Source organism: Apodemus sylvaticus, chromosome 19, assembly GCF_947179515.1.
Source record: "Apodemus sylvaticus chromosome 19, mApoSyl1.1, whole genome shotgun sequence".
NCBI lineage: Eukaryota > Metazoa > Chordata > Mammalia > Rodentia > Muridae > Apodemus > Apodemus sylvaticus.
In genome coordinates this window covers 42,193,822-42,220,965 of record NC_067490.1, presented here as the reverse complement: position 1 = coordinate 42,220,965, position 27,144 = coordinate 42,193,822, and the positions used below count along the sequence as shown (strand labels likewise).

The 27,144-nt window shown below is 48.6% G+C and overlaps 1 protein-coding gene across 4 annotated transcripts in view; it reads right to left on the bottom strand.

Annotated features, from left to right (window-relative positions):
* The window catches only part of Fyn (FYN proto-oncogene, Src family tyrosine kinase), a 196,318-nt gene that overhangs the window by 86,082 nt on the left and 83,092 nt on the right, over positions 1-27,144 (bottom strand). For all 4 annotated transcript variants that reach the window (XM_052163520.1, XM_052163518.1, XM_052163519.1 and 1 more), the window contains one exon: positions 22,318-22,387. Coding sequence is in view for 3 of the 4 variants with exons in the window: in XM_052163518.1 (XP_052019478.1) it covers positions 22,318-22,387 (70 nt within the window). In the remaining variant the exon portion in view is untranslated. The remainder of the gene's footprint in view (positions 1-22,317; positions 22,388-27,144) is intronic.

Here is a 27,144-nt window from a genome sequence, read left to right as displayed (position 1 = left end):
AGGCTAATTTTCATATATATATAGGAAGACAGGGTCTCACAGTCTGGAACTTGCTGTAAAGGTAAGGCTAGCTATTTCCATTCATTCATTCATTCATTCATTCATTCATTCATTCATTCATTCATTTTAAGACAGGGTCTCACAGTCTGGAACTTGCTATGTAGACCAGGCCAGCTTCCAACTTTCAAGAGCTCTGCCTCTTTCTACCTGCCGATTGCTGGGATTAAAAGGTGTAAGCCATTAAAAGGTGAGAACATGGTGATGTTCAGACTCTATTTTAAAAATGTGTATGTGTGTTTTTGTCTGTGTGAGGATGTGTATACACGAATGCAGCTGCTCTCAAAGGCAAAAGTCAGAAACGCAGATTCCTCTAGAGTTAGAGTTACAGATGGTCATGCATTACCCAAAGAGAGTGCTGAGCACTGATCTCAGCTTCTCTTAGCTGTTGAGCCATTTCTCCAGTTCCCAAGGGACCCTTTCTTAACCTTAAAAAAGCACCACACTCATGGGCACCATACAAGGGTACCACACTCAAGAGTACTATACTCAGGGCACCACACTCAAGAGTATTATACTCAAGGGCATCACATTCAAGGGCATCACACTCAAGAGTATTATACTCAAGGGCATCACACTCAAGGGCACCACACTCAAGAGTACTATACTCAAGGGCATCACATTCAAGGGCATCACACTCAAGGGCTTCACACTCAAGAGTATTATACTCAAGGGCACCACACTCAAGAGTACTATACTCAAGGGCATCACACTCAAGGGCACCACACTCAAGGGATCCATGCTCAAAGGCACCATACTCAAGAGACTCACACTTAAGAGTACTATACTCAAGGGCTCCACACTCAAGGGCTCCACACTCAAGAGTATTATACTCAAGGGCATCACACTCAAGGGCTCCATACTCAAGGGCTCCACACTCAAGGGTATCATACTCAAGAGCTCCATATTCAAGAGTACCATACTCAAGGGCACCAGACTCAAGGGCTCCACACTCAAGAGCACTATACTCAAAAGGCTCCACACTCAAGGACTCCATTCTCACTCAAGAACACTATACTCCAGGGCACCACACTCAAGCTGCAGCATCAACAATCCTCCCTTATTATCTATCAGTAGACAACCTGTGCTAGCCATGCTTCTTAAAACTGCTGTATCACCATCCCTGTCTAAGTGTTAAATCAGGAGAAACAAGAGACCAAGAAGGAAGAACTCCAATAATTTAAGACAGTGGGACTGGTTATACAGAAAACCCCAGAGGACACAGATAAGACTGATAAGAAGCATCAGTTAAACTGCCAAGTATTACTTCAGTATGAAAAACTGTGTGTAGCACTGGCCAGGGAAAAGTGATTTAAAAGGAGAACACTGGCTTCTTTCTCTTGATCTCCATCTCTTGCTCTTCACCAAGCACCTCACCCAGATAAGCATGTGATGACAAAACAACTAAGACAAACAAGTAACCTAATTACACCGCAAAAGTACGAGTCAAGGACCGTAATTTCATGGAAGCCATTTAAGATTCCAGTCTACTCTGTGGCTCCCAGCAAAACTCCGAATTCTACTTACTACCAGAGTCACATGTAGAAATTCCAGTCCCCTGCATCTTTACCTCAAATGAAAAGCAGGGCTGAGAGGTCCTGCTGTGTGAGCATGTGGATCTAAGTTTGCACCCCCAGCACCCACACAAGCAGTGGGTGCTGTAGCATCCATCTATGACCCTGGTGCTGTGGAGAGATGCTTCTCTGGAGCTCTTTGGCTAGCCAGCGTGATGAAATCAGTTAGCTCCAGGTTCATGTATATACACACTGCTTCAAAGACTAAGATGGAATCCCAGCACTAGGGAAGGAGAAATAGGCAGATCTCTGTGAGTTTAAGGCTAGCCTGGTAGTTTATACAGACGGGCCTAGGCTAGTCAAGGCTACAGAGAAAGACACTGCCTTAAACAAAATAAAACACAACCAAAACCACACACAAACTATGCTGGAGATAGATTACTTCTAGCATGGACACCTGACCTCTGCATGCATGCACATACTCACTTGCACACACGCATATACATACAAGTTCTAACAAAACACACACACACACACACACACACACACACACACACACACGGCACAAAGAGGATGGAAGGGGAGAAAGAGGAGGGGGAGGAAGAGAAGGGGGGTGAGAAAGAAGTCCAGTATCTTTATTTTACATGATTCAGAATCAATGCCAGCAGGAACAGTGCCTCCAAAATGGCACCCACATTGGCTAGGAGACAGGTGTCATAAAGGGGACACTGGTAAGAAGGAAGGCAGAGAAATGAGAAGGTCAGAAATTCCCTTTATCTCTTTGAAAATACTGTTAAAGGTAACCTGGAAAGAAACTGCTGAAGTCTCACCAGGTGCCACATGACATCTCTTCTGAAGAACTGCTTGAGCCACAGTCTGCACTCTGAGTCCAGACTCAGTGGCACTGTCAACGTGGGAGCTGTGGGTGTGTGGCATGTCACCAAGAAAGCATCCGTGAATGCACTTTTCTTTCCTGAGAGGTCAGTGTACTGCAGTTCTTGAGTGAGAGTACATCCGAGGCTTACAAAGAACACTGATTTTCTATATCCATGTGGAGCTGAATCAGCTATGAGTTTAGTAAAAAAGAAGGGTTATCTGAGCATACGTGATGGTATTACCTTCAAAACATGTTAAACGCCTAACAGACTGTAAACAATTCCAATCAACTAAACTTGGGAGACAGCTTTCCTATCTGAATGACTGGATGACTACTGATTATTGAGTACTGATTAAGTGATATATTCTTATAATAATATAGAGCACAAGATACAAAATGTGAAATACATTCCCTGACAAAGAAAAATATGTATGATACATTGTAAAGTTGTTTTAAAGCGGGACATAAAACACTTGGTCTAAGTTTGAAATCATTTGTTAAAAATATTTAGATTTATAGCAGAAAAGGACACTGAGCAAACGCTAAGTACATTAGCTTTGTACAGTAGGACAATGACTTCTGCTGTTTTTCTGTATTTCTAACATCACACTTGGAGCGTGTGCTGCCTACAATCATGAAAACATCTCCATTTAGCAAGGACTTCAAAGAGTTTTTGAAATAGTAACTAATTCCCTTTCTGACAGTCTAATCCAATAAATAGCCAAGTGCTTGGCACCCGCTATGCTGGACCCAGGTCTACCAGTGTCCCCAGGAGACGCTGAAAGGATTCTGGCCAACCCAAGAAGACACCCACATCTCTTGCTTACTCTCAACACTCAGTGCTACCACCACCAGAGATGACAGAGGCCAGCCCAGGATGTAGGCAGCTGGAACTGTGCAGAGTACCGGGTTCGACCACTGTGTGCATCTCCTCACCCTACCGCTTCCTGCCTTCTCCAACTCTGAAGCACAGCTTTAAAGCTGCCACGCAGAGCCTCAGGTCTTTCCAAGCCAATCTCCACTGCTCCTAGTATATGTTTCCCGGCCCCAGCTGCGCACCCACGGGTCCCCCTGGAGTCCTCTCCTCTGGGGAAGCCCCTTCTCAGCGTCACAGGCCCACTGTGGTCTCCCCATCTCAAATCTCTTTGATCTAGTTATTGGCTGGTCCCCAACAACTAGTCATTTGTGGACAGGTCTACAGTACAGCAGTTCTCTGCAATATCTTGGTCCTCGAGTTCAGAGGAGGGACATCAAGGTGGGGTGCTTTAGCTAGGCACCTTTTCGGGTTCAGTCCTTCCCTCCCTGTCTGTTGGATTCCATCTGACTTTTTTTTTTCTATTCATTTCACTCTTAAAACCAGAAAATATTCTTTTCATTCCACTCTCCTCCTGGGAGACCTTCAACTCTCACTTAGCTATGTAACTGAATGGTAAATCCTGAATCCCGACACCCAGGACAGGGACCTGGCCTCATGCCAAGGCCCGGGGTGCTGCAGCCTCCACGTCCAGTCCCATCGTGGTGCACGGTGAACATCCTTTTCGGATTTTGACAGGCTGTGTTATATACTCACTTATTTGCATGCTTTCTCTCAACACTTTGTTACTTAGTGTTTTCTGCATGCCAGGCGCAGTTTCCCTAAGTCTCACGATTTTAATACCCAGCTGCCCCGACTCCACTGTGTGCACCTCTGTGGCAAAGGCTGTCCACTGCAGCTGTCTGCTGCCAGAGAACCTAGCGGCGGTCTCCAAATGTATTTAAGAAATATTTAAAGCCGGGAGGTGATGGCGCACGCCTGTAATCCCAGCACTTGGGAGGCAGAGACAGGCGGATATCTGAGTTCAAGGCCAGCCTGGTCTACAGAGTGAGTTCCAGGGCAGCCAGGGCTATACAGAGAAACCCTGTCTCAAAAAACCAAATCCAACCCCCCGCCCCCCCCCAAAATTTAACTGACTGAAAAGAGAGAGAGGAAAGGAACAAGGCAGAGGCTGCAGGATTCTGTCTCCCGTGTGGTCTGACTAGAGATGGTGGAAAATGTCTGGGTGGGCGTGGAGGGGTGATGACTGACTCTCCCATTGCCAACGGAACCTTCATTTTTCCCCCCTGAGCATGTGTCCAGACCAAATGAGAGAGTGTGTATAAGAAAACATCCTTTTAAGTTGTAGAATACTTTACATATGAAGCATCACCGGCATCTCGTTTGTACTGCCCAGTCAAACAGAAACTCAGCAAGCCACCCCCTTGCAAGCTCCTGCCACCAGCAGCCAAACAGCAGCAGCAGCAGCAGCAGCCGCAGCAACAACAACAACAACAACAACACCTGCCGGCCTCCCTGACAATACCCAAATGGAAAATCCAAATGAGCAAGAGGCACACACTCAAGAGAGGGAGCAAAGCCACGCTGCCTGCAGGCAGTCTCCAATAGCCTCCGCACTCCCCGGCACCCTTCCGGCTGCTTCCGTCTAAGGAAGGGCCGGGCAAGCACAGCAGATCCAAAAGCAAGGCTCAACTGCAGCTCTAACAACAAGCGTTCATGTGTGCTATGCGAAACAGAGCAAGCAAGCTCGCGGGGCGGGGAGACACCAAGAAACAATAAAAACCATTCTGGGGAGAAAGGCGGCAGTAGCCTGTGTGGGCAGGAATGTTTCGGTGCCCACACATCCCAGCAGCCTGCCAGCCTCCTGCAGTAGGCTGGCACAGGAGCCCAGGCTGCACTCAGGCTTCTGGAGAGGAAATGACCGGAAATGCAGGCACCCACGCTCTTCAGCATGGCGGTACTAAGCCTCCCCTGGCAAGACTTCCAATGCTTAGAAATGCCAGTCTTTGATTGCAGTCTCACACTGATCCCGTCTCCCCTGCTTTCTGTACAGGAATGTCACCAATCACTCCCAGTCACCCCTCACACACCAGTCCCTCAAGAAAAAAAACACACCAGCCCAAGCACCACACACAGAACAGTGGAGGGCAGACAGTGCATTTTCACACGATGGCACTAGGGTGTGAGACCATGTGTTCACACCATCAGCTGCTGGAGGCATGGCTACGCCTAAGGGCAGGTCCCTTGATCAACACCACACCATGCCACGCACCTCCGTCAGAGAAAATGGCACTTGCTGCAAACCAGAAATGTCTTCACAAACTTTTTTCAAGTTTGGAATTTACAATTTTTCTGTGGGCGAGCTCCAAAGAACTTGGGCAACTCTACCCAAACCTCAAAGGCAGTAAGGATGGTGTTGGGACTCGTGGGCCACCAGACTGCAAAGCTTGCTCACCACGATCCAGCATGAAGCAAGAAGTCGCTTCCCGTTCGCTGGATGCTTTCAGCATCATGAGGAGCCGCCTATCAGCATAAATACCAGAGTCACGTTTCCAGACTCGACTGGGAAGGTGGGGCTGGAAGGCAGGGAGAAGGGCTGTTGTTAAAACGTCTTGGTCCCCTGGTGTGTCCATCATTTTGGAAGCCATAGGGACCACAGGGACCCAGAGGCGGCTGGCTGCCTTTGCTTCCCCAGATGCTCCCTTGTCCCCAGCAGACTGAAGCAGAAACGCAGAGTCTTTCTTGAGCTAGAGCACACAGGGTCCAGTGATGGTGCAAGGAGCTTTCTGCTGGGCCACAGGAAGGACCCACAGGTTAGCCATCCAGGGTCTCCTTCCCCTTCGGTAGGAAAGGTCATCATGTACCCCCCAGTGAGCATCTCTACCCACAACCACATCTGCCTGTGCAGTGAAGGAGGTAGGCAGCAGCTGCTGGACAGGCCGGCTCCCCATCAAAGCAGGACTGGACCGAGGCTTTGGCATGGGTGACTGGATTGTTTTCTTTCTTGTGTCGTGTATCAAAAAAAAAAGGTTATGTTTTTGCATGTGAGAATCACTTCAACACGTTTGCTGTGTGTGCAGTCTCCTTCTGACAACAATGGAAAGACATCACATGGAGTCTTACGTAAGCGGCCTGGGCTGGAGACAAGGGCCATCTTTCCTGTGTCTGGTTTGGACTTCCCAAGGACAGCTCAGAGAGGACTCTTACTGGGCAGCAGGCCCACAGCAGAGCAGCCTTCTGGGAGATGCCCCACTTCTGCGTTGGGCTCCTCCCTCTCCCATCTCCATGAAAATCCAAGCAAGTCGCAAATCAGTCACATGGGGCAGAAAGCAACGGGGTAGAAGTTTCTGGAGACAGCTTTTGTTTCATCCACTGCTTGGTGGTTAAGACAAACTTTGCTCTGTTGATATCCCCCGATCCGCATCCATGTTTTTACTGTGACAGCTTTTGCACCGGAAGTTTCAAGTCTTGCTTAGAATGCCCAAAGTTACCACTTAGCCATTATTACCACTGATATTACGATATGTTTGCTTTATGGGTTACCTGCCCGTGTACTACGGAGCTTGCAAGTACTATTTTCTCAAGGTTTTCACTCTTAGGGGTGGGGTGGGGTTACAGATGTCCGACCTTACTGGCTAGAAGAGTTTTTGTAGATATGTAGTTTCTTAGTGTTTTGGCTTCTACACATAAAATGTGGCCCGTAGCATCCCCAAGTGTCACAGAAAGGCTTGGAGAGTATGGGAAAGGCATGTCACATACCAACTCAGTACAAGGTAGGGTCACATGGCCAGTTTTAGTTAGTTTATATTTTCTTTCTAATCTTTAGAACAAGACTGAATCATTTGAAAATATAACAGCACCAATTCAGAGCTAAGGTAATCAGGAAGAGCTCGTGCTTGGAGCCGGGGAAGCCCGTGGAGGTCTTTCATGTTACTGTTTGCTCTTGGGAATGGGAAGGCTTCTATGACTCAATGTTTTAAAAAGCAAATCTGTCACTGACTTTGGTCAAGCAAAAATAAAAACTGACTCTATTATTTCCTGTGTTTGAAAGATTGACTAAGAAGTGGTAAGCAGTGAGGCTGTGGCTCCCGATTCAGGGATTCAGGGCTGGGTGCCCATATCACCTCTCTGGAAGGGGGAGGGGAAGGGGAAGGGAGAGGAGGAGGGGGAGCACGGCTCAGTGGTGTGTGAAAGCCCCTGGGGCGATCTCAAGCCGGGGTGAGAACCTCAGTGCTGGCAGAAAGTGCAGAAACCACACTTTCCAGCGGATTAACTGTGAGAATCAATACTTTGCATAATGCAAACGTGGGCCCCCAGTTCATCCGCAGGGGAGGAGAGCGTGGGGCCTCTGACTTCACAGAATCAACTGTTTTTTAAGTGAACAGTCAGGGGCGGGTTAGCTAAGTACCCAATTAGGCCGACTGCCTTCTCTCACCTCTCTCACCTCGCTTACCAGCTCGGACTGGTAGAGCTAGGGACTTACTTCTCTTGCTCTCAGACTCAGGGGCTTGGAGAACACGGACATTTTTACACAGAAGCAAAAAGAAAAATGTCCTGTCCTTTACAACACAACTGCCCCCTCTTGCCCTAGGCCCCAGTTCTTGTCTTTCCGGGAGGCGCAGGCTCTCCTCTACCTTCACCCGCCTGCTGAGGAAGACAGCGGGCAAGAGAAAGCTAGCAGGGGAGCCCTGCCCCAGGATGCCCCAGGATGGGATGTAGGCATGGAGGGATGGGATCCTGACTGGCTCAGCTACCGCAGAGACCAGAGCCCTTGGCCATTCTGCGGAGGTCCTGAATAAGGCAGGGGGAGGAAGAAAGTCCCCAACAGAGAGGACGTTCCCGAGAGAGGGGTCCTTGCACTTGTGCACACAGTCAGCCTGGCAGTATTTTTATATCTGTGGATGATGGGCTGGATTGTGTTCCCTTAGGGGTCATGGACTGAAGCCCGACCTCTCAAAGTGACTGTATTTAGAGACAGGGACATTGAAAGAGGTGATTGAGGTTATGAGGTCACGGGCAGGTATAGGTCTTTCAAAGAGGGGAGGACTGGAACGCTACACAAGGTCTGCCTGGAGCCCACACCGGATCCGACAGGCTATGGTAGTGCACTTCCGTACCTCAGCACTCGGGAGGTGGACGCAGCAGAGCCCGAAGTCCAAGACCATCCTGTGCCACACAGGGAGCGCCAGGCTAGCTAGGGTCGGTTTTGGGTGGGGGGAAAGGGGTGTATTTGTTTTTGTCTGCCTGCTTTTTGTTTTTTCCATGAGACAGGATCTCACTATGTAATCCTGGCTGTCCCAGAACTTACTCTGTAGACCAGGCTGGTCTCCACCTCACAGAGCTCTGTCTGCCCCTGCCTCCTGAGTGCTGGGATGGGAGGTATGGGCTGCCACCACCCGGCCTTCTTCTCTTTTGAAATTTTACTTTATTTACTTTCTAAAACAGAACAAAACAAAAACAAAACAGCAGACTAAATAAGAGGAAGAATCCTGACTTAGACCCAGTACTGTGGAGGGTGTGGCAGGAAGACTGTGTAAGCTCAAGGCCAGCCTGGGCTACATAGTGAGACAAACTAATAATAATAATAATAATTTTAACCCCCCCACCCCCCCGAGAAGTCATTTTAAAACAAGAACTAACAGAAGGTACGCACACTCAGTACCGGCCATGTGAGCATGCGAGAGGGAGGCTCTTGCCATCAACAAGCCAAGGCCTTCAGGAAGCTCACACTCTGGCAGGATGACTGACATCAGGCTGTGGAAAAGCTCTTTCTGCTGCTCCGCCCCCAGGCCTTTCATTACAGCTCTCTGAGCTGACTAACATACCAGAGGCAGCCTAGCTGGAAACAAGCATCCGGAAGGGACCCGTGTCTGTTTCTCTGATGTGCTGAGGGTTCTAGACCACATTACACAGTTGGTTCCTTCAGTCACCGTTCTCAGCAGCTGAAATAAAAGGGAACCAGTGCGGGACGCGGAGAAGGATGCGCCAGTCTGGGGGATCTTGAGGAAGGGGTCATCTAAAATAAGCTTTCCACTAAGAATAACTGAGTGTGGTGTGCGCTGAGAACTAAACCTGGGTCCTCTGCCAGAGCAAACAGTGATCTGAACTGCTGAGCCTGCCATCTTTCCCAGCCCTCAGAAGGACACCTGAGAGGAGGAAAGGAGTGTTCGAGGCCCGGTGAGGGAGCAGAGTTGGTGCGGGTTTGCTGCTGGACTACACTTGAAGTGTAACAGCTGGGTGTGGTGGGAGGTGGCCGGACAGAAACCACAGAGGCTCCCGGGCCACTTCAGCCTTTCTGGGCCAGGGCGCAGGGCCAAGCTGACTGGGAAAGGTCTGAGGGAAGAGAACATGGAGACAGACACAGGGCGGTGAGGGAAGGCGAAGAGAGTGACGCCCTTCAGCGTGTTTCCTGTCTTCTTTAATCTGTGGAACCATCACCATTTTAGATGGTGGGAAAACTGGGGTTCATAGAGGGGAAGTGTCTTGCTCAAGAACCCACAGATAGTGATGCAACTGCTTCACACACACGCCTAGGTCCGATCGAGGCCTGTCCATTGTTCTGTTTAAAGTCCCAAACCAGGCTGCAGAGGTAGTTCAGCTGTCAAGAGCACTGGCTGCTCTTTCAGAGGACCTGAGTTCAATTCCAGGCAACCATATGACGGCTCATACGGGATCTGATGCCCTCGTCTGCCAAGCAGGTGCACATGCAGATACAGCATTCATATACATCAATTAAATGAGTAAATAGTTCTTTTGCGGGACAGTGGTGGCACAAGCTTTTAATCCCTGCACTCGGGAGGCAGAGGCAGGCAGATCTTTGTGAGTTCAAGGACAGCCTAGTCTAGAGAGAATTTCGAGTACAGCCAGGGCTACACAGAGAAACCCTGTTTTGGGGGGGGGAACTTAAATAAAGGCTTCCAGTACCCAGGCCACCTCAGGAAATCAGCCTCTTAAGCACAGAAGTTGATGTCCTTTTCTACTATAGCACACTGGAATGTCCCTGCTACGCCATATGGCAGAGATGCTCAACCTGTGGGTCCCAACGCCCACACGGCTGCATATCAGATAGTTATCATTCATTAATGGTAGCACCATTACAGCTATCAAGTAGCAACAAAATAATTTTATGGCTGGGGTCACCACAAGGAACTGCATTAAAGGGTCTCAGTATTAGGAAGGTTGAGCACCACTACTCTATAGGGTCAACGAACCAACAAGGGTAACTTGGACAGACAGCTACAGAAGAGTGGTGGGTGGGGGAGGGGTACCGTCCACACCGACTGTATTTTCTGTGCACGGTCAGCAGGCACTCATTTCTGTGGCAGTAACAGAAGGCTTGAGAGTGGGTCACTTCCGGAGCAGGGGGTTGATCTGAGCTCACAGTTCTGCCTGGCTTCTGTGGGAGGTCAGCTGTGGGAGAGCGATCCCAGAGGCAGAGAGGAGCAAGAGGAAGGAGCAGAAGGAGCAGAACCCACTCCAGCAGTTCTTCTAAGAACGAACCAACACCGGGAGAGAAGCACCAGGTCAACAGACCGGCCCTCGTCCGCCCTCCTCTGGGCACAGGTCAGCACCCTTCACAGAAGCTTGTGAGGAAAGCTGATTTATACTGAGTATCCAGTACCATGCATGCACACCACTGCCGTCTGTGATCAGTGAGTGGCAGACACAATAACAGTTTACCTTTTTGCCCGTGGCTTGTCTAAAGCCTTAAGATATACTGAGATAAAAATAAGGTTAGTATTAAGAATTAGTGCTCCTTAAATAAAATGGTGGCCTGCTCTTCACCTGCTGGTGTCTTAACAGCCGGGTTCTATGGTTTCTCTGTGAATACTTCCTAATGGTACCAAAGTGTACAGGTGTGTGTGTGTGTGTGTATGTGTGTGTATGTATGTGTGTGCATGTGAGAGAGAGAGAGAGAGAGAGAGAGAGAGAGAGAGAGAGAGAGAGAGAGAGACTGTGTGGTTTGTGATTGTGTGTATGTGTGTATGTATGTATGTATGTGTGTGTGTGTGAGACTGTGTGGTGTGTGAGTGTGGGTGTGTATTTGTGTGTGTTGTATGTGTGTGAGAGAGTATGTGTGTCTGTGAGGCTGTGGTGAGTGTGGGTGTGTATTTGTGTGTGAGAGTGTGTTCATGACTGTGTGTGGTGTGTGGTGTGTGAGTGTAGGTGTGTATTTGTATGTGTGTTGTGACTGTGTGATTGTGTGTGTGGTATGTGAGTGTGGGTGTATATCTGTGTGTGTGGTGTGTGCTGTATGTGTGCGTGTGTGAATGATTTTATGTGGTATGAGAGTGTGTGTGTTCATGACTATATGTGGTGTGTGTGAGTGTGTGTGTGCATGACTGTGTGTGGTGTGTGTGAGTGTGTGTGTTTCTGGGTCTCACGTTCCTATCACAATTTTCCTCACACAGTATTGCAGGATATTATTTTTATCCTTTAAATAAATCCCTCTGTACCATGTGCCGTGACTGGCCCTCTGATTTCCCAGGGCAGTACCAACCATACACTCTATCTGCAGACTCCAGTGGGTTTGACAGACAAAATGGCCTCCGTGGTGGCAGGTGTTAAGAGCCTGGAAAACATTGAAGTTGTGCCTCTGCACATATTTTAGGACCAGTCTGTCAGGATATGGGCTGCCTGCAGCTCAGCTCTCCCGAGGGCTGAAGCATGCAATCCAGCCCAGTTGAGCGGTTCTTACACTCTCATCTGGGCCAGGTCCCAGGACACCGACGGGCACTGAGACATCTGTTACCCCGGTGAGAGATTCCAAGGCAGGCTCCAGGTCAAGGGTCACTTGAGTAAGTTCCATCTGCCCAAAGCCTTAGCTATGTCCTTTCCCCTGTTCCTCCTTTCCCAGATAACCATTAGTATAACATGCGAAAGTAGGAGATAAATTAAACTTGGGGACCAAGAGACACCTGTCTAAAGTCAGTGACAGTCTCTGGCCACTTAGGACAAATGCAGCCACTAAAAAGACACTGTGAGATGAACAGGAGCTAGTCACCCAAGGAAATAAAGTCGGCGGTAAGGCAGGGGTAAGAAGAGAGTATGTGTACACATGTGAGCATCGCTTTAGGGAAGGGTGGGAGGGGAGACAGGCCTGCCTTCCCATCGTTCTGATTCCACATCGCCTCACGCCTACGGCCATCTCAAGGGCAAGTTTCAGGCAGTCTGGGAAGAGGAAGACGCACATCAAGCTACAACCTCAAGCACACACCACTGAGGGAATCAGGAGAACCCGTGCACCGCTCAGGACAGCAGCTGGTTTGGGTGCCACCCTTCCTACAGTCGCTGTATGGCCTCAGAAAATGCACTGCGGGTGTATCCAGTGTGTCACCGACAGTGGCGGGAGATGTGGGTCTGGGCGTCAGGTAAGAGCACAGACAAACTTTTCCCTACCAAACTTCAGGCTTTACAAACGAGTTTGTGGAGGGATCACTACAGAATCCAGGCTTCTTGGCCCCATGCTCTCACCAGCCTCCTCCCCACACCACGACTATGGTCTAACAGTTCATGCAATGGCGTCAACACACAAGAGCTGCATCTGACAGAAACAGACGCTGACCTTTCTAATGCTTTACTATATAACAGGAGATGATATAGTGACTGATTGGGAAATGTCTGACCAGTCAAAAGGAAACACTGGGTTGGGGATATGCTTGATGGGTGAAGTACTGGCTGTGCAAGCGCGAGGCCCCGAGGCCTGAGTCAGGACCCCCAACGACCGTACAGAAGCGTGTGACCCACGCCTGGAACCCCAGTGCTGGCAGTGTGCAGAAAGCGCGCCGCCTGCCAGGCTCGCTGGCTGACGTGATGAGCTCCGTGTTCACGGAGAGACCTGTCTCAAGGGTGAGGTAGAGGGAACAGAGGATAACACCAGCCCAGTCCTGGGCCTCCACCTCTACACACGGGGTGGGGAGTGCACCCCACATACATGCGTGCAACACACACACACACACACACACACACACAGGCACAGAATAACATAACAAAAGAGGGACCTGAAACTAGGTGTGGTGGAGATGTCTATAACCCATTACTCCAAAGGCTGAGAGTATAGGTTAAATCCTCCAATACCATCCCCTCAAAGGAGGCATTTGTGACATATAAGAATATGCAATACCTGTGTGTTGTATATCACTGAGAAACTACTAGATAATAAATATTTAAAGAACCTATTGATTAGGAAGGAATGCATTATAATGTCAACTTGGTCTTGGGGAAAAAAAATGCCATTCAGTTACTTCTAAGAAAGAGAATTGTGAAGAGTCCCATGGAGAAAGCAGAGCTATGCTCTAGCTCGCACCAGCATTCCCAGGCTGCGGCCTCCCTGGCTGCCAGGGCAGAGGCAAACTGCTGAACTGGCGGTTATGGTCACAGGAAGCATCTCCTTGTAATTAGGGTACCAGGGGAAATGGCGCAAGGAGGAGAGGAGAATGTGGCCTCAGACTCGGGGGAGGGGAGAACACTGATTAGGTTTCTCTGGGGAGATTCAAGTGAAAGACCCAGCTGCTGTGACCTTGGCCTGCCACCCAGCCCAGGAATGATCATGGAGTCACCATGAATGAACACACCTGAAAGGTGACCGCCCCCCTCCCCCAAAGTGAGGCGTGCCGGAGGATTAAGATACATAGTTTCAAAGGTATAGTCTAAAGGTCACATGACACACAATAACACTTTGGGTATACACTGGGTTAGAGAAGATACATTATAAACACCAAGTTGACTGGCGTTGAGACAATGATTCACTCTGCACTAGTGAGCTCCAGCCAGTGGAGGGAGCATGGCCGCTGGAAGGCTAAGGTGGTTTGAATAAACACTGTAAACCAGGAGGTGACCTGTCAGGGAACTCCTTCTGGTTGCTACTGGCAAGCAGGCTATTTTCCCTTCAGGAAGCAGGCGAAGTAATGCCAAGAGATTCAAGATGATCAAGTCTAACTGGCAGGGTGCTGCCCCTCTGTGCCTACAGGGTGGTTAATCTGTTAACCGGGAGAAGGGTGAGGTTCTCGCACAGGGAAGGAAGGTGACAGAAGCGGTCTGCACTGCTGCTGCCCTCCAGACTAGAGTACTCCTATTTAAAGCAGGAGAGACCTCCCGCGTGCTGTTCTCAGCCAGGCCCCTCCTGGAAGCTGCGTCTCTCTCCACTCTGCTTCAGTTCTTTCCTGGGTACATGCTACAGATTCTCCTGTGCTGTGTACACACGGATACACACGGATACACACGGAAGACAAGTGAGCACAAAATGGGCAAAGGCAGGACCTGGGGCAGTTTGAAAAGGAAAATCCTATGATATTCAGAGGGAAGTGCCATTTAAAAGCGACATAAGAAATACCTACTTCTGTGATTTTAATCAACTAATCAGAACTCTAAGGCTTTGACTTTAGGAAATGCAATGCCTTGGAGTATTAAAAAATCCAGTTAAATAATGCTTTTGTAAAACCATTTTTCCCTTTTTTGCAAATCTAACAATCAATAAATCAAAGCAGTGTCACAGTTTCACTGTAGGATAACAGTTTCTTATGCAGAGAGAAACTAACTGTGAGGAGCAAACATTCAAAGGATAAAGGAAAATCCCATTTGCAAACACTGCCGCCATCGGGCTGCATCAGTCAGCAACAGTGCTGGCTGCAATCAGGCTGAGTCTCATGTCAACACCCAATGGCTGATGTATAGGTAAGTCAGACAGGACATACACAGACCCAGACTTCCAGCTGCTCACCTCAACTCTAACAGCACCTGCTCCTTTCAGAAGGGAGGGTCTTACATGGCCCCAGCAGTTTGAGGATCTTCCCAGACTGGCAGGATCTACAGCCTGAGGCAGGAACGGCAGAATGGGAAACAGAGTGGGGATCCTGCGCATGGAGGCACCGAGAGACCCTAGATAACCACGGTGGACAGGGGTGGCTTGAGGTGAGCTCCACTTCACTGGCTGTGTGACCATTGCAAGTTACATCAGCCATCTGAAGTGTGTGTAAGAAGAAAGAGAAAGAAATCCTACATGCAAGGAGGTCGTGAGACACAAGGTTACAAGAAGCGCTCTGCAGAAGTTACTCCTTCTGATCCCTAAAGGCAAAAGAGAAAACATGTAGCGCAATCTGCTACTACAATAAAATCTAGCTGACTACGATAGAAATCAAACATATGAAGATGTATATCATATGGTACAGAGAATTCGAGACAAGAGGGAGCAAAACCTACCAGGCCGTCTTCCAAAAATAACTAGGACCCAGGCAAAGCTTATGCAGACACTCAACACAACCAGGTGAGAAGGCTCGGTCACAGCCCCAAGATGGAAGACAAGCTGACATCACCTGCCCTGTGGTGTAGTGTCATGTTAGACACGAGGCATCACTTACGATGCATTCTTCCTGAAAACTGCTCAATCTGTATTTTCACATATTCATACTTAGAATCAAAACATCAAGATACTCACTATTTCTAGATGTCTCATAAAATGACATATGTATGTGTTTGCATGTGTATGTGTGTGTGTATATACACACACATATATAATTTTAGATATGATTGGAGGAGAATAAAGCAGATATATTATATAGAACATAGAACAAATAATTACTTTACGTAAACTTAGAGGTGTCTGTGTCATTGCTTACTCTACTGACCAGTAAGTCTGACATTTTTCAAAAATAAAAAGTTTGGGTGCTGGAGAGACGGCCCAGCAGTTAAGAGTATGCACCGCTCTTCTGGAAGACCTGGGTTCCACACCTCTGGCCTCTGTACCCCTGCACTTAGAAACATATAAACCTCATATGGACACAGAAAGAAACAGTTAAACAAAGTAAAACATTAAAAGTTGATAAAGAAAGGCAGAGAGTGCCGGGCAGTGGTGGCGCACGCCTGTAATCCCAGCACTCTGGGAGGCAGAGGCAGGCGGATTTCTGTGTTTGAGGCCAGCCTGGTCTACAGAGTAAGTTCTAGGACAGTCAGGGCTACACCGAGAAACCCTGTCTTGAAAAAACCAAATCCAAAAAACCAAAAACCAAAAAAAAAAAAAACCCAAAACAACAACAACAACAACAAAACCAGGAAAGGCAGAGAAAAAATAAAGCAGCTACTACGGCCACTTCCAAACACAGAAGATGGTGGTGGGGGGCAGGCACTCCAAACATAGAAGATGGTGGTGGGGGGCAGGCGCCGCCCTACCTGAGCACCCGAGTGGGTGTCTTCCCTCCATGCACATGCACTCTCTTCAGTATTCAATTTTACTGCTTTAATGAATCTGGCACATGCTCACTCAAGCCAGCGTGCTACTGTTCCGGCTTCTCTGCTGGCTGACACCCAAGCGAACTTTACACAGAGCTGTCAGCAGGCTGTGCTCATCATCCCCGAGGCAGGATGAAGTCTTAGAGCTAATCCACAGCTCAGGATGCTGACAGCTATCAGAGACGCTGACATCTCTATCAGCAGGAGTTCTTAAAGGTTTATTTTTTGAAGTGTGTGTGTGTGTGTGTGTGTGTGTGTGTGTGTGTCTGTCTGTCTGTCTGTCTGTTCGTGGAGACTGGGGCTGTGAGTGGTTGTGAGCTCACCAAGAAGGGTGTTAGTAACAGCACTTGGGGCCTCAGGAAGAGCAAAGAACACTTCACCACTGAGCCATCTCTCCAACCCTGTCAGGATGGTTTCCAGCTGGTAAGATTTGATAGGAGTCTACGGCCTGAGCATCTTACTGGATTCATCTTTCTCTCAAACAGAAGGGTCCCAGTTTCCTGTGCTGGATGAGGGTGGCAGAAGGGCTGGTACAGGGGACTGATTAGCCACTCCATGGCTAATCATGGAGGTGTCAAAGAATCTGCCCAAGTACGGCATGCTGTGCTGAGTTCTGGTGCACAGAGCAACAACACCCCATCTGCAAAACAGCGTCTGAGTCCCATGTCTAGAGTTCCCAGGGAAGCAGCAGTGAGGACTTGAATGCCTTCAATCCAGCCAGCTACAGGGGACCTAGATTCCCACTGTGAGGATGCACCTGGCTCCACTGTGTGTTCCTGCAGAGCCTTGCCCTCCCCAGGCTCTGAAGGCCAACTGGCATCCACATGCCACTCCCTGTCAACAGAGCCTCTAATATTCAGAGGACAACAAACACTCCCACACATCACCAAACGCCCTGCCTTATGCAGGCAAATTCGGGAGCCTCTGATTTCGCCTGGTGACATGACTCTATCACCTAAGAACTAGTCTGGGAGGATCAAATGCCTTGCAGCCTTTTCTAAACTTAGAGGAGCAGTCTGAGTGGCACCACCAGCACAGCGGAGACCTGGGACACAGGCAGCTCCACTAGTCTTCTCTAACTAGTCAAACACTAGCATACATGACGGTTTCTATCTCCGAAACTACTTCCCCCGAGTGAGCGAGCAGCTGGGGCTTCTTCATGTTGCAACAGTTTAAAGCCGCACAGTGGTGTGAGGTGAGTGTGAGGGCAGCTGGCGAAGCCACGGCTACGGTACACAGCAAGGCGGCAGGCCCTGGAGCGGCTTCACGGAGGCTGGCGCAGGACATTGCCAAAACTGTCCTGGAGGGAAAATGACACCAGTCTTGGATTATACAACAAGGCCGAAGATGGCCCCACCCTCCTATACACAGGCTGGGTTTCAAACTTTAGACATCTCCTTACACATCTGAAAGGGAGTCTTGGAGTCTGTGCCAGTCTGCAACACACCAATGTCTCTTGGAGTGTAAGCTCTGAGAAAAAGCTGAGATGGGGCAAGGATTCTCGGTTCCCTGCCTCCACCCTTCTAGAGAGCCTCTTAGCGGGAGGACACCTGACACGCTCACCTGGGCACGAGGGACCCAGGGAGCTCCCCTGAAAAACAAGCTGGCCCTGGTCCCTCTCTGGGAACTCCTGTGGTAAAGGGCTGCCGCCGCCCACCCCCCCACCCCCCACGCGAGGCCATTCTTGCTCTCCTCTGGCCTTCGTGACTCAGGATATAAGTGAAACGCTTCTGTCCTCAGGATTGGTCAGGGCTTGGGGCTGCAAAACTTTGTGTGCATTTCTCTGCTTCTCCACACTACTCAAACGACAAGCTGAATCTCTTATGCAATGCTACTTCTCCCTTGATCTCTCATTTTTAATTAGGCCTAGAAAATGATGACCTGGCAGAATCACCCAGCTTCTCCTTTAAGGCTGAGATCCTCCTGTCCAGGCAGAGCAATGGGGGCATAAAAGGCTGCGGACAGGAGGCGGAGCTCACTAAAGTCATGTGCCCAGAAGAACAAGAGAGAAGACAGATGCCCACTGCAGACCACGGGCCACCAGGAAAGGACACTGATGTTCTGCTGTGACCCATGGCGGTGTCTGGACCTGAGGCCCTACAGACACTTGCCCCATATAAAGCACCGGTTTTTACAGCCTCTCCCAACTCGTTTACACTTTGACACTTCTGTACATTCCTTCAAGTTCTCTTCATCTTAAGCACAAGAACTGACAACAAAGAGTCCCCAAATCTCTGGGTCTGGCCATCTGAAGCACGGCTTTCAGCCTCCTCTTGCCTGGCTTTGTCGAACACATTTCCAGCGCATTCACGTGAGACCAAAAATAAATAAATAAATAAATAAATAAATAAAGGATCAAAAAGCCGAAAGAACATCATGCTAGAGCTTTCATAAGGACACATTTATGCCCTTAGCATATGCCACACCCTTTCTGGGAAGATATTACTGGCCTGGAAGCTGGGTTAGTGTAACCTAAAATATACCACACAAAAAGCACAGTTACCCTCCCAAAATAGGCCCCATAATTAAGTAAAGTCTTTTCAAGAGAATTGTTCTGTATCGCAGCTTGGCATATGTTGCTTCAATCCCCCAGTCTCAGCAAATGCAGCCATATTGGGCTACGAAAGTGCTCAACAACTCACATTTAAGTCAGACTGTGGTGTCACGGCAAATGGATGCAAATGAACAGCCCTGTGCAGCAAAATACATGATCTCAATCATCTGTAATGAGGTCTGTCTCCTCCCTAAGCACATCTCCATCTCTCCAGAATCACTATCCGTGTTCAAAACGAAGGACCAGCTCCGACGGCAACAGCATTCCAACTAAAGACCAAACGGGGGCAGCTGGGGCCTACAGCAGGAGACTGCCCTTTCTACGCAGATGCCGAGGTTAGGTTTTGAGAACCTCTCTTTCCTCTTATGGACCATCATCCGGTAGGATTTGTCCGTCTGAGTTCATTTACGTTTCCTTTTGCTTGGAGTCAGGGGTAATGAAGGAGGCAGGTTCTTGAGAGCCATCTCAGGCCTCTGTATACTGAGGCCTTTTCAGGTGTGTGTGTGTGTGTGTGTGTGTGTGTGTGTTTAGATGTTAAAATATTTTAAAATACAAACTCTCAGAACAGGCACTTTGAATATTTTACGACTCTAGCATCAGTTTCTCAGCCTCAGTACCACTGACATCTGGGGTCGTTTTCTGGGTGTGTGCACATGTTTAGTTCTAATACTGCAGGGCATTTGGCAGCATCTTTGACATCAGCATACACCGCCTGGGAAGGCACACTGACCCCAGAAGAGAAGCACTGTTTGTATCTCTCATTGCATTCATCTTTCACACTGATTAGGCCCAGAGGGGAGGGAGAATCTTGGTGTCTCAAAGTATTCACAAGCTGTATCTTTAAGAATCTTAAATTTCTTGACTCATAATGAAGAATTAGAATCTGAGAAATGCTTGCACCTCAAAAGATTTGTCCACCGCACTCCTCCCCTTGCCTCAGTTAAGAGTGCCAAGACTGGTTTTCACCAGGACAGGAAAGATGGATTTGCTACGCTATCTGCCTTCCTCTGTTCTCAGAAGCCCACACAAAAGAACACTGGCCTGACCCATCACTGGGCTCAGTCCTGAGAGTGACGGGTGGAGGAGTTTAGGGCTGGGTATCTACCAACGTCTACAGAGGCAAGGCATTCCGGCCAGATCCACGGTCAGGTGTGGTGCTTCAGTGCTGGGTAGGTACAAAGAGGAGGGATTGTAAGGCAGGAGCCTCTCCTAGGAGCTTCATGGGATGGGATGGGATGGGATGGGGCGGGACATGGACATAACATCAGAGGGAAGGAAGACCAGAAGGAGGTAGTTTAGTTCACAGGAGAGGGGGTGGCAGGAGATCATCTAAACATGGGAGACCAGTATGTGGGACACGAACATAACCTACTAAGATTGTCAGGGGGTGCAGTGGATACTTAAGCATTCATCACGTTCCTTCCGTGTGCCAGGCGCTGTGTGGGGTGGGGGGAGGGCTCAGCCTAAGCCCCCACCCCACATGCGGTCCACTCTGTGCCATCACACTTTAACAAGCCGAGAGAACTGTCCTCGAGAACTCATTCTTTCCATCTGTCATTCATGGAGAACAAAATCTAGTCTCTTTACTGTACAGTTAGTTCTGTGGGTTTCCATAAAAGCCTACAGTTGTATAAATAACACCACAATTAAGATATGGAACAATGTGATCATTGTTCTCAAACAATTTCCTAGTGTCCCCTAGTTGTTTATTATTTTATTTTTCATTAAGACCTAACATCTGGGTTCAGCGCAATGAGTTAATGCATGTATACAGTATCTAACGATCAAATCAGAATTAGCGTTCTCAGCTCCTCAAAAGTAAATACTTCTATGTGCTTGGGACTGTTGTGTCCCTAGTTACTGTGAAATAAATCCTATACTGTAACAATTCAACTCCCTAGTGGGTCACCCCTCCAGTCACAATGCTGTCCCTCCCAGCAAGCTGCCCAGGCAAGCGTCTCCTCATCTCTAAGAAGACTTGAATCCTCTGGTTAAAATGCTGCTGAAGAGACTTTCTGGCTCTTTGGAGATTCTTATAGGGACCTCCTGCGGCCATGGCCATGACCTTGACTCACAAAGCAGACGTGCGGCCTTCCCATCAGCACACTCTCTTCATATCAGCACGCTCTGCGGCAACAAGGCTGGTTCTCTCCCAAACACAGGGAAAGGCTTCGTCCCAGAGCCAAACGTTATGTTAGTTCAGTAATTGGGTCTGTGAAGGCGCACAGCCACAGCAGGTAAAATCAAGAGGAAGGTTTGGAGACCACAGCCGGAAGGAACAAACGCCCCATGCTCCCTGCTTCGTCCCTTCTTACTGCCGTGAATGAAAACAGTATCAGAACTTTAACCAGAAGCTCAAGGGATGCGACCTCCCTGGATTGTAACCGTGCCAGGAAGGGAGGCTGAGTCAGAGGTGCTTATCTGACAGTGGCTTCCTGGGGTTCCAAAAGGAGGCCCAAGTGACGGTCCCTCCCTCCCGCCTCCCTCCCACACCCCAGCTCTCAGGGTTCATGATGGAGGAAATGATGGAGAGGCTTCTGTGGTAGCCACTGAAAACGTGCTTTCTGAGTGGCTCATCTTCAGAGGCAAATGTCCGCAAACGAGGAGTCTGTCATGAACCATGGCTGCTTTGGCGTGCCTACTAGGCCCAGCATGACGCAGCTTACTTGTTCCCACAACAGTCCCGGGGAGGAGGAAATATTAAAGGCCTTGGTTTACAGAAGGCCCCGAGACCCCGAGGGTTACAACCAATGGGTACAGAGACTAACCTAGATCCCCCGACTGAAAAGCCCGGCCTCCTCACCAGCACCGGTCAGGACAGCCTGGGCCAGCTTCCAGAAGCTCTGCTGCTTTCCCCTTTATTCCCTGTTCTTCAGTGGCTAAGGCTCTCTCTGTTCAACATGCAGGCAGGCCCTTTTCAACTCCCGGCTCTGGAGACACTATTCTTCATGTCTGTGAGTTTATTACTCCTAGTACACCGCTGGCTCAGAACATAAACTAAGTCGCCAATGGTGTCCCCGGCCCTTCATTTGAGCTTCCCCAAATCTAGACTTACTAATTTTTTTTAAAAATAAAATCCCGTATCACTTAATAACATTAGTTTCAACAAGAAAAATGGCATATTGTCAGAAAACACCAATTTGGTGACACATTTAATTAAAAGCTTTCATTTGAGGTTTAGAGCAGGTTTGATAGAGGCCCTAGCGGGGTTGGGTCTTCCCCCTCGGTGGCATCATTTTAGACTAAATGTGTTAGAAATAAACGTGGCAGCACTTACCCAAATTTCCACCAACTATCACAGACTTTATATACACCACATGTCTTCTAAACCAGCGGTCGGACTGACTCTGAAAAAACAATGGAGATAAACACCTTATTTATCCACCATCCTCTTCGATCTGCCCGGCGCTCTGTGCCTCTTCACCCATCCGGGACCCATCCACTCAGCAAACTCCCCACCAGCCTCCCCTCGGCTTTGTTTGCGGAGGAAAATGAAACCAATTCACAAATTCTCTTAGCGTACACTAATAAGAAAGAAAAAAAAAACCCGTAAGCAGTTGAATCAATCAGAAACTGTGCTTTGACAAATACGCGAGAACAACGGGGCCATACCTAAGATCAAACTCCTCACATTTTCCCCGGGCCAACGCCTCTCCTCTATCACAGCTCTTCCTTCTGTCTAGTTCTGGGAGGTAGGTCCCAGGCTACTTTTCTCAGTAAATCTTATTTTTATTATCTGTAAAACAGGAATTGTGGTAGGCACTTTCACGGGGTCATCATTTCTGTCTTAGTCACACACAGGACACAGGGAGGCTGAAAAGAAGCAGCAGGCACTAGTAAGAGCCAAAGGGAAGCTTTGACCGTCCTGCTCCTCAGTGCCCCCACCTGAGACCTACGGGGGGTGGGGGGGAGTGGGGGCTTCTCACCAGGCCTCCTGCTGAGCCCGCACCCAGGCTGGGGCTCCCCTCCTGACATTCTGTGTCAGGCTTTGCTTACAGAAAACCCAGGCCTGGCCTTTAGTGCCTCCCTCCCACCCTCTCCATCCACTCTCCTGGCTCTACAAAGCATTTTTCCAAACACCTGTTACTGGGGTTCTTCTCGTCACCTGCATGGCTACACATGAGATGATGTCAGTGTGGACTCATGTTTGTCCTGGCTTTATTTCTGCATATTCTCAAGCAGGTGGGGCCTTCACAAGTGCCTTCCTGGTTTCCTCCCGTCCCGTCCCGTCCCTAAGAGTAGAAGGCCCAGGTATTTTCTTAGGCAGGAGTTCTCTCTCTTTGCCCTTCTGGACGATCTAGGCCAGTCTATAGCATTTTTCAGAGTTCTAAATGAAATTTTTTGTTGATGTTACTATTTGTTCAATTTTTAAAGAATAATGTCTTTAAGTACTTCAAAATAGCATGTAAAATGCACAGAGTTTAAAAGAAAGAAAATGCATCCATATTCAGTTATTAAAATATTTAACAGCTACATAGTAAGACCGTGCCTCAAAAATACATACATACATACATACATACATGCATACATGCATACATACACACATACATACACACATACATACATACATGCACACACACATACACACATACATACATACACACACATACACACATACATACACACATACATACATACATACACACACATACATACACACATACGTACATACATACATACACATACATACACACATACATACATACACATACATACACACATACATACACACACATACACACATACATACACACACATACACACATACATACACACACATACATACACATACATACATACATACATACATACATACATACATACATACATAAAGTTGAGAAGGATTTCCTTCCATAGACAGTTCAGTGATTTTCTGCAAAAATCTAAAGTAAATGCCATTTTTAAAAAAAGATTTATTTATGTATGTGAGTACACTGTTGCTGTCTTGAGACACACCAGAAGAGGGCATCAGATCTCATGACAGATGGTTGTGAGGGACCATGTGGTTTCTGGGATTTGAACTCAGGACCTCTGGAAGAGCAGATAGATGCTGGGCCCGTAAATGCCATTTTTTAGAATCCTTAAATGAAATTGTATTTCAGAATGTCCTTAACTGTAATATAACATAAAAACATTTATGATTTTATTCATATTCTCGTCTATACAGAGCTAAATCTATTACATAATAAAAATAAATGCCAGATTTCAGTTCACGATAAAGGAAAATGGAGTGGATGCCTTCCTGCTGGGCTAGGGTCCTGACCCTTTAACTCAGCCATGGCCTCGGTCCTCGCTGGGCCAGGAACACCAGATTAAACCTCTCCTCACTCTCGTTAACTTCCATTGTTTCATTAGTTTTCCTAGTTTGGGAGAGTCACATTATTTCTACCTCTTTATTCCTGGTTTAGTAATACCCTACCCTATCGCTGGCACGGTAAGGGAAGCATTCATCAGTACTGTGGGAATCAATCAGTGATTAAGTACACTGATTGTACAAGCTTGGCTGATATTGATAGTATCTCATCTCTTTGCTAGCCTATGAAATCCTCAAAGTGTAGATGGACATCTCAGCATTCAGTATTTAGATTAGACATGACCGAAGTTAGGCAACAAAACATTCTCTTCTTTTTAGAGAGTGGGTGCTTCATGTGTGCTGACGACTGACTGGCTATTCAAGTATTCCCTGATAAGTAACACCCTGGATGCCTACATGGGCATAAGCGCTAAGTACGCATCCTGCCTCTCCAGAGCACCAAGTCCTGCAGCCTCCCTCAGGCTGGTCCAGAGCAGCCAGGGATCTCTCTACCTCCCAGGTCTTGCTAGTTATAGCATGGTGAACCATGCTGGCAAGGCCAGCCAGCAGCACTTGGAAACTGGACTGAGATCCGACTTCCTGTCAGTCAAGCAGACCTGACCCTGTGGTGCTGGAGCGGGGAGACTGAAGAGACAGTCGTACGAGTGATGTCTTTGCTATGAGACGAGAGATGACAACTCAGGCAGGTCAACTTAACATCTGGCTGCATCCTTTATTCCCAGCCCTGCAGCATCTGGGATGACTCAGAGCCATGGTGGACAGGGGCTGCCCGTATTATCCTTTTTATCCAAGTAGCTTCAGCAAGGGGTGACCGTGTATCTTTTGCCAAAAGCAAACAAAAAACAGGGTAGTTATCCCTTTTCAAAATGAAGAAAGCCTGATGATTTTCTCCACTGAGCATCAGAAGCCAGGGCGCAGTGACCAACTGCTTGGGAAGACATTTACGACTGGCAGCGCTAGCTTTCCACACCTACCATCGTGTCAAGTGACTCTTCAGCCAGCGGCCGTGTGCTCCTCCTCTCCGGTGACTCCCGAGGCTGAGGAGCTGTCACACCACCTGGCACAGAACCCTTTTTACACTGCAGCATGTTTACTGCTGTCTCACTGGGATTTAGATATGTGCCTTTAGTTCCCAGTACAAACCACTGAAGGATAACAAAGAGGGCGTCTGTCCCCCGCATCTCTGGTCTCTAGAACTGCGGTGTGTGCGCAGTCACGGAGGACTCGTGCTGGCTCTGTGACCACTTCCACACAACAGTGCATAGCCCCCTTTGTTCTCTCTGTTTCTAGGGCACACCGAGGCTCTGTGTGACTTCTGGGTTAATGGCGACCTTCTCGGTACACACTGTGAACAGGGATAGTTCTCATCAATAAAGGATTATTCTTGATTTCTTCTTCCTAAGGGAGCCCTCACATATACTTCCCCAGCCACAGTGCCTGAAGAGCAGGGAGACAATCCCTATAGGGATGGCCATCAGGATGGTTTAGGGTTTTGCAGGACACCAGCCCACTGACAGACAGGACCTTTCACGGGAGTTGTCAGCCATGAGGCGTCACTGGAACCAAGCTCTCCCGGGTGACTGCTGTGTATACTCTGTGTATACTAAGGGTGGAGAGGCTCTGTCTCCAGAGACCCCCCAGACTCTTGCCAGTGATCGAGTCCACAATAAACATGGAGGTCAATGGAAGCCGAGACAGAGATTGTATTTACTGGGAGCTTCGCACTCTTCTGGGAGGATCTGTGTGTGTGTGTGTGTGTGTGTGTGTGTGTGATGCCTGGGATGCCACAGCTCTGCTGCTGTAGCCGAGGATGCAGCTAGTCCTGGAGCAGGGAGAACACGGGAGGCTCTGTATAGGGAGCCCAGCACCTGTGAGTTCCCACGCACTCCTCACTGCTTACGTCTCCGTGAGTGGGAGCGGGAGAGCTTTCAACAGTTTGCTCTGATAATTTGCTCTAGAAAACTTTCAAAGGGATCAATCCTAAGTAACATTCTAAGTGGGAGAGAGGTAAGGCACCGAGGGCACCACTTTCCGAGGAGTCCCAACTCTGCAGAGATTCATTCTGAGCCAGCGCCGCCCTGGCTATGATGACCGCCTCATGTCTGCATTTCCGGAAGCTTTCCAAGCCAGCTGGACTCAATCTGCCAGAGGATATGCTGAGCACTTTCCAAATTATCTTAACTGGAGTGGTTGTCTTCCCAAGAAGTCATATGGAGGCCATTTCCTGCTCAGACAATAGGGGACTAACCGCTCAGCCACACCTCCAATAGGGAAGATATGTAATTACTGGAGGGTAAATAAGGAAGAGTTTGAGGTTTCTGGATCCTCTCCTGTTACTTGTGGAATCGGGTGGGTGGGTGGTAGGTGGGCTCCCTGGTCTGGAAAAGATCTGAAGGGCTGCACCTCATGCGGGCACTCACACCATTTCACATGTGGCTGGTTCTTCCTAAAGACCTTCGTGAGAAAAGCAAACAGACTGACCGCTGCACGGATTCACAAGTGGCTTTAGTATAACTCTGATCCGCACGCAGGAGTTGTGTATAGTTGTGGAGAATGGGAGTGTCCCGGCAGACAACTCTGGTGTTTCCTTGCCTGTCAGCTACGCAGGGCAGAGGGTGATGCTGGGACTGAGCTGCGGCCGTGTCTGTAGCAGTGGCCGGATGGGAATGAATTTTCTACCAGGCAGTGAGGTGCTGTCTGCCTCACAGTGTCTCCCTCAGAGTCTCCCTCAGCAGCCCACCTCTCAGACCCCTTCGCTTTCTCTTTCCCGCTCACTCTCCTACTTCCGAC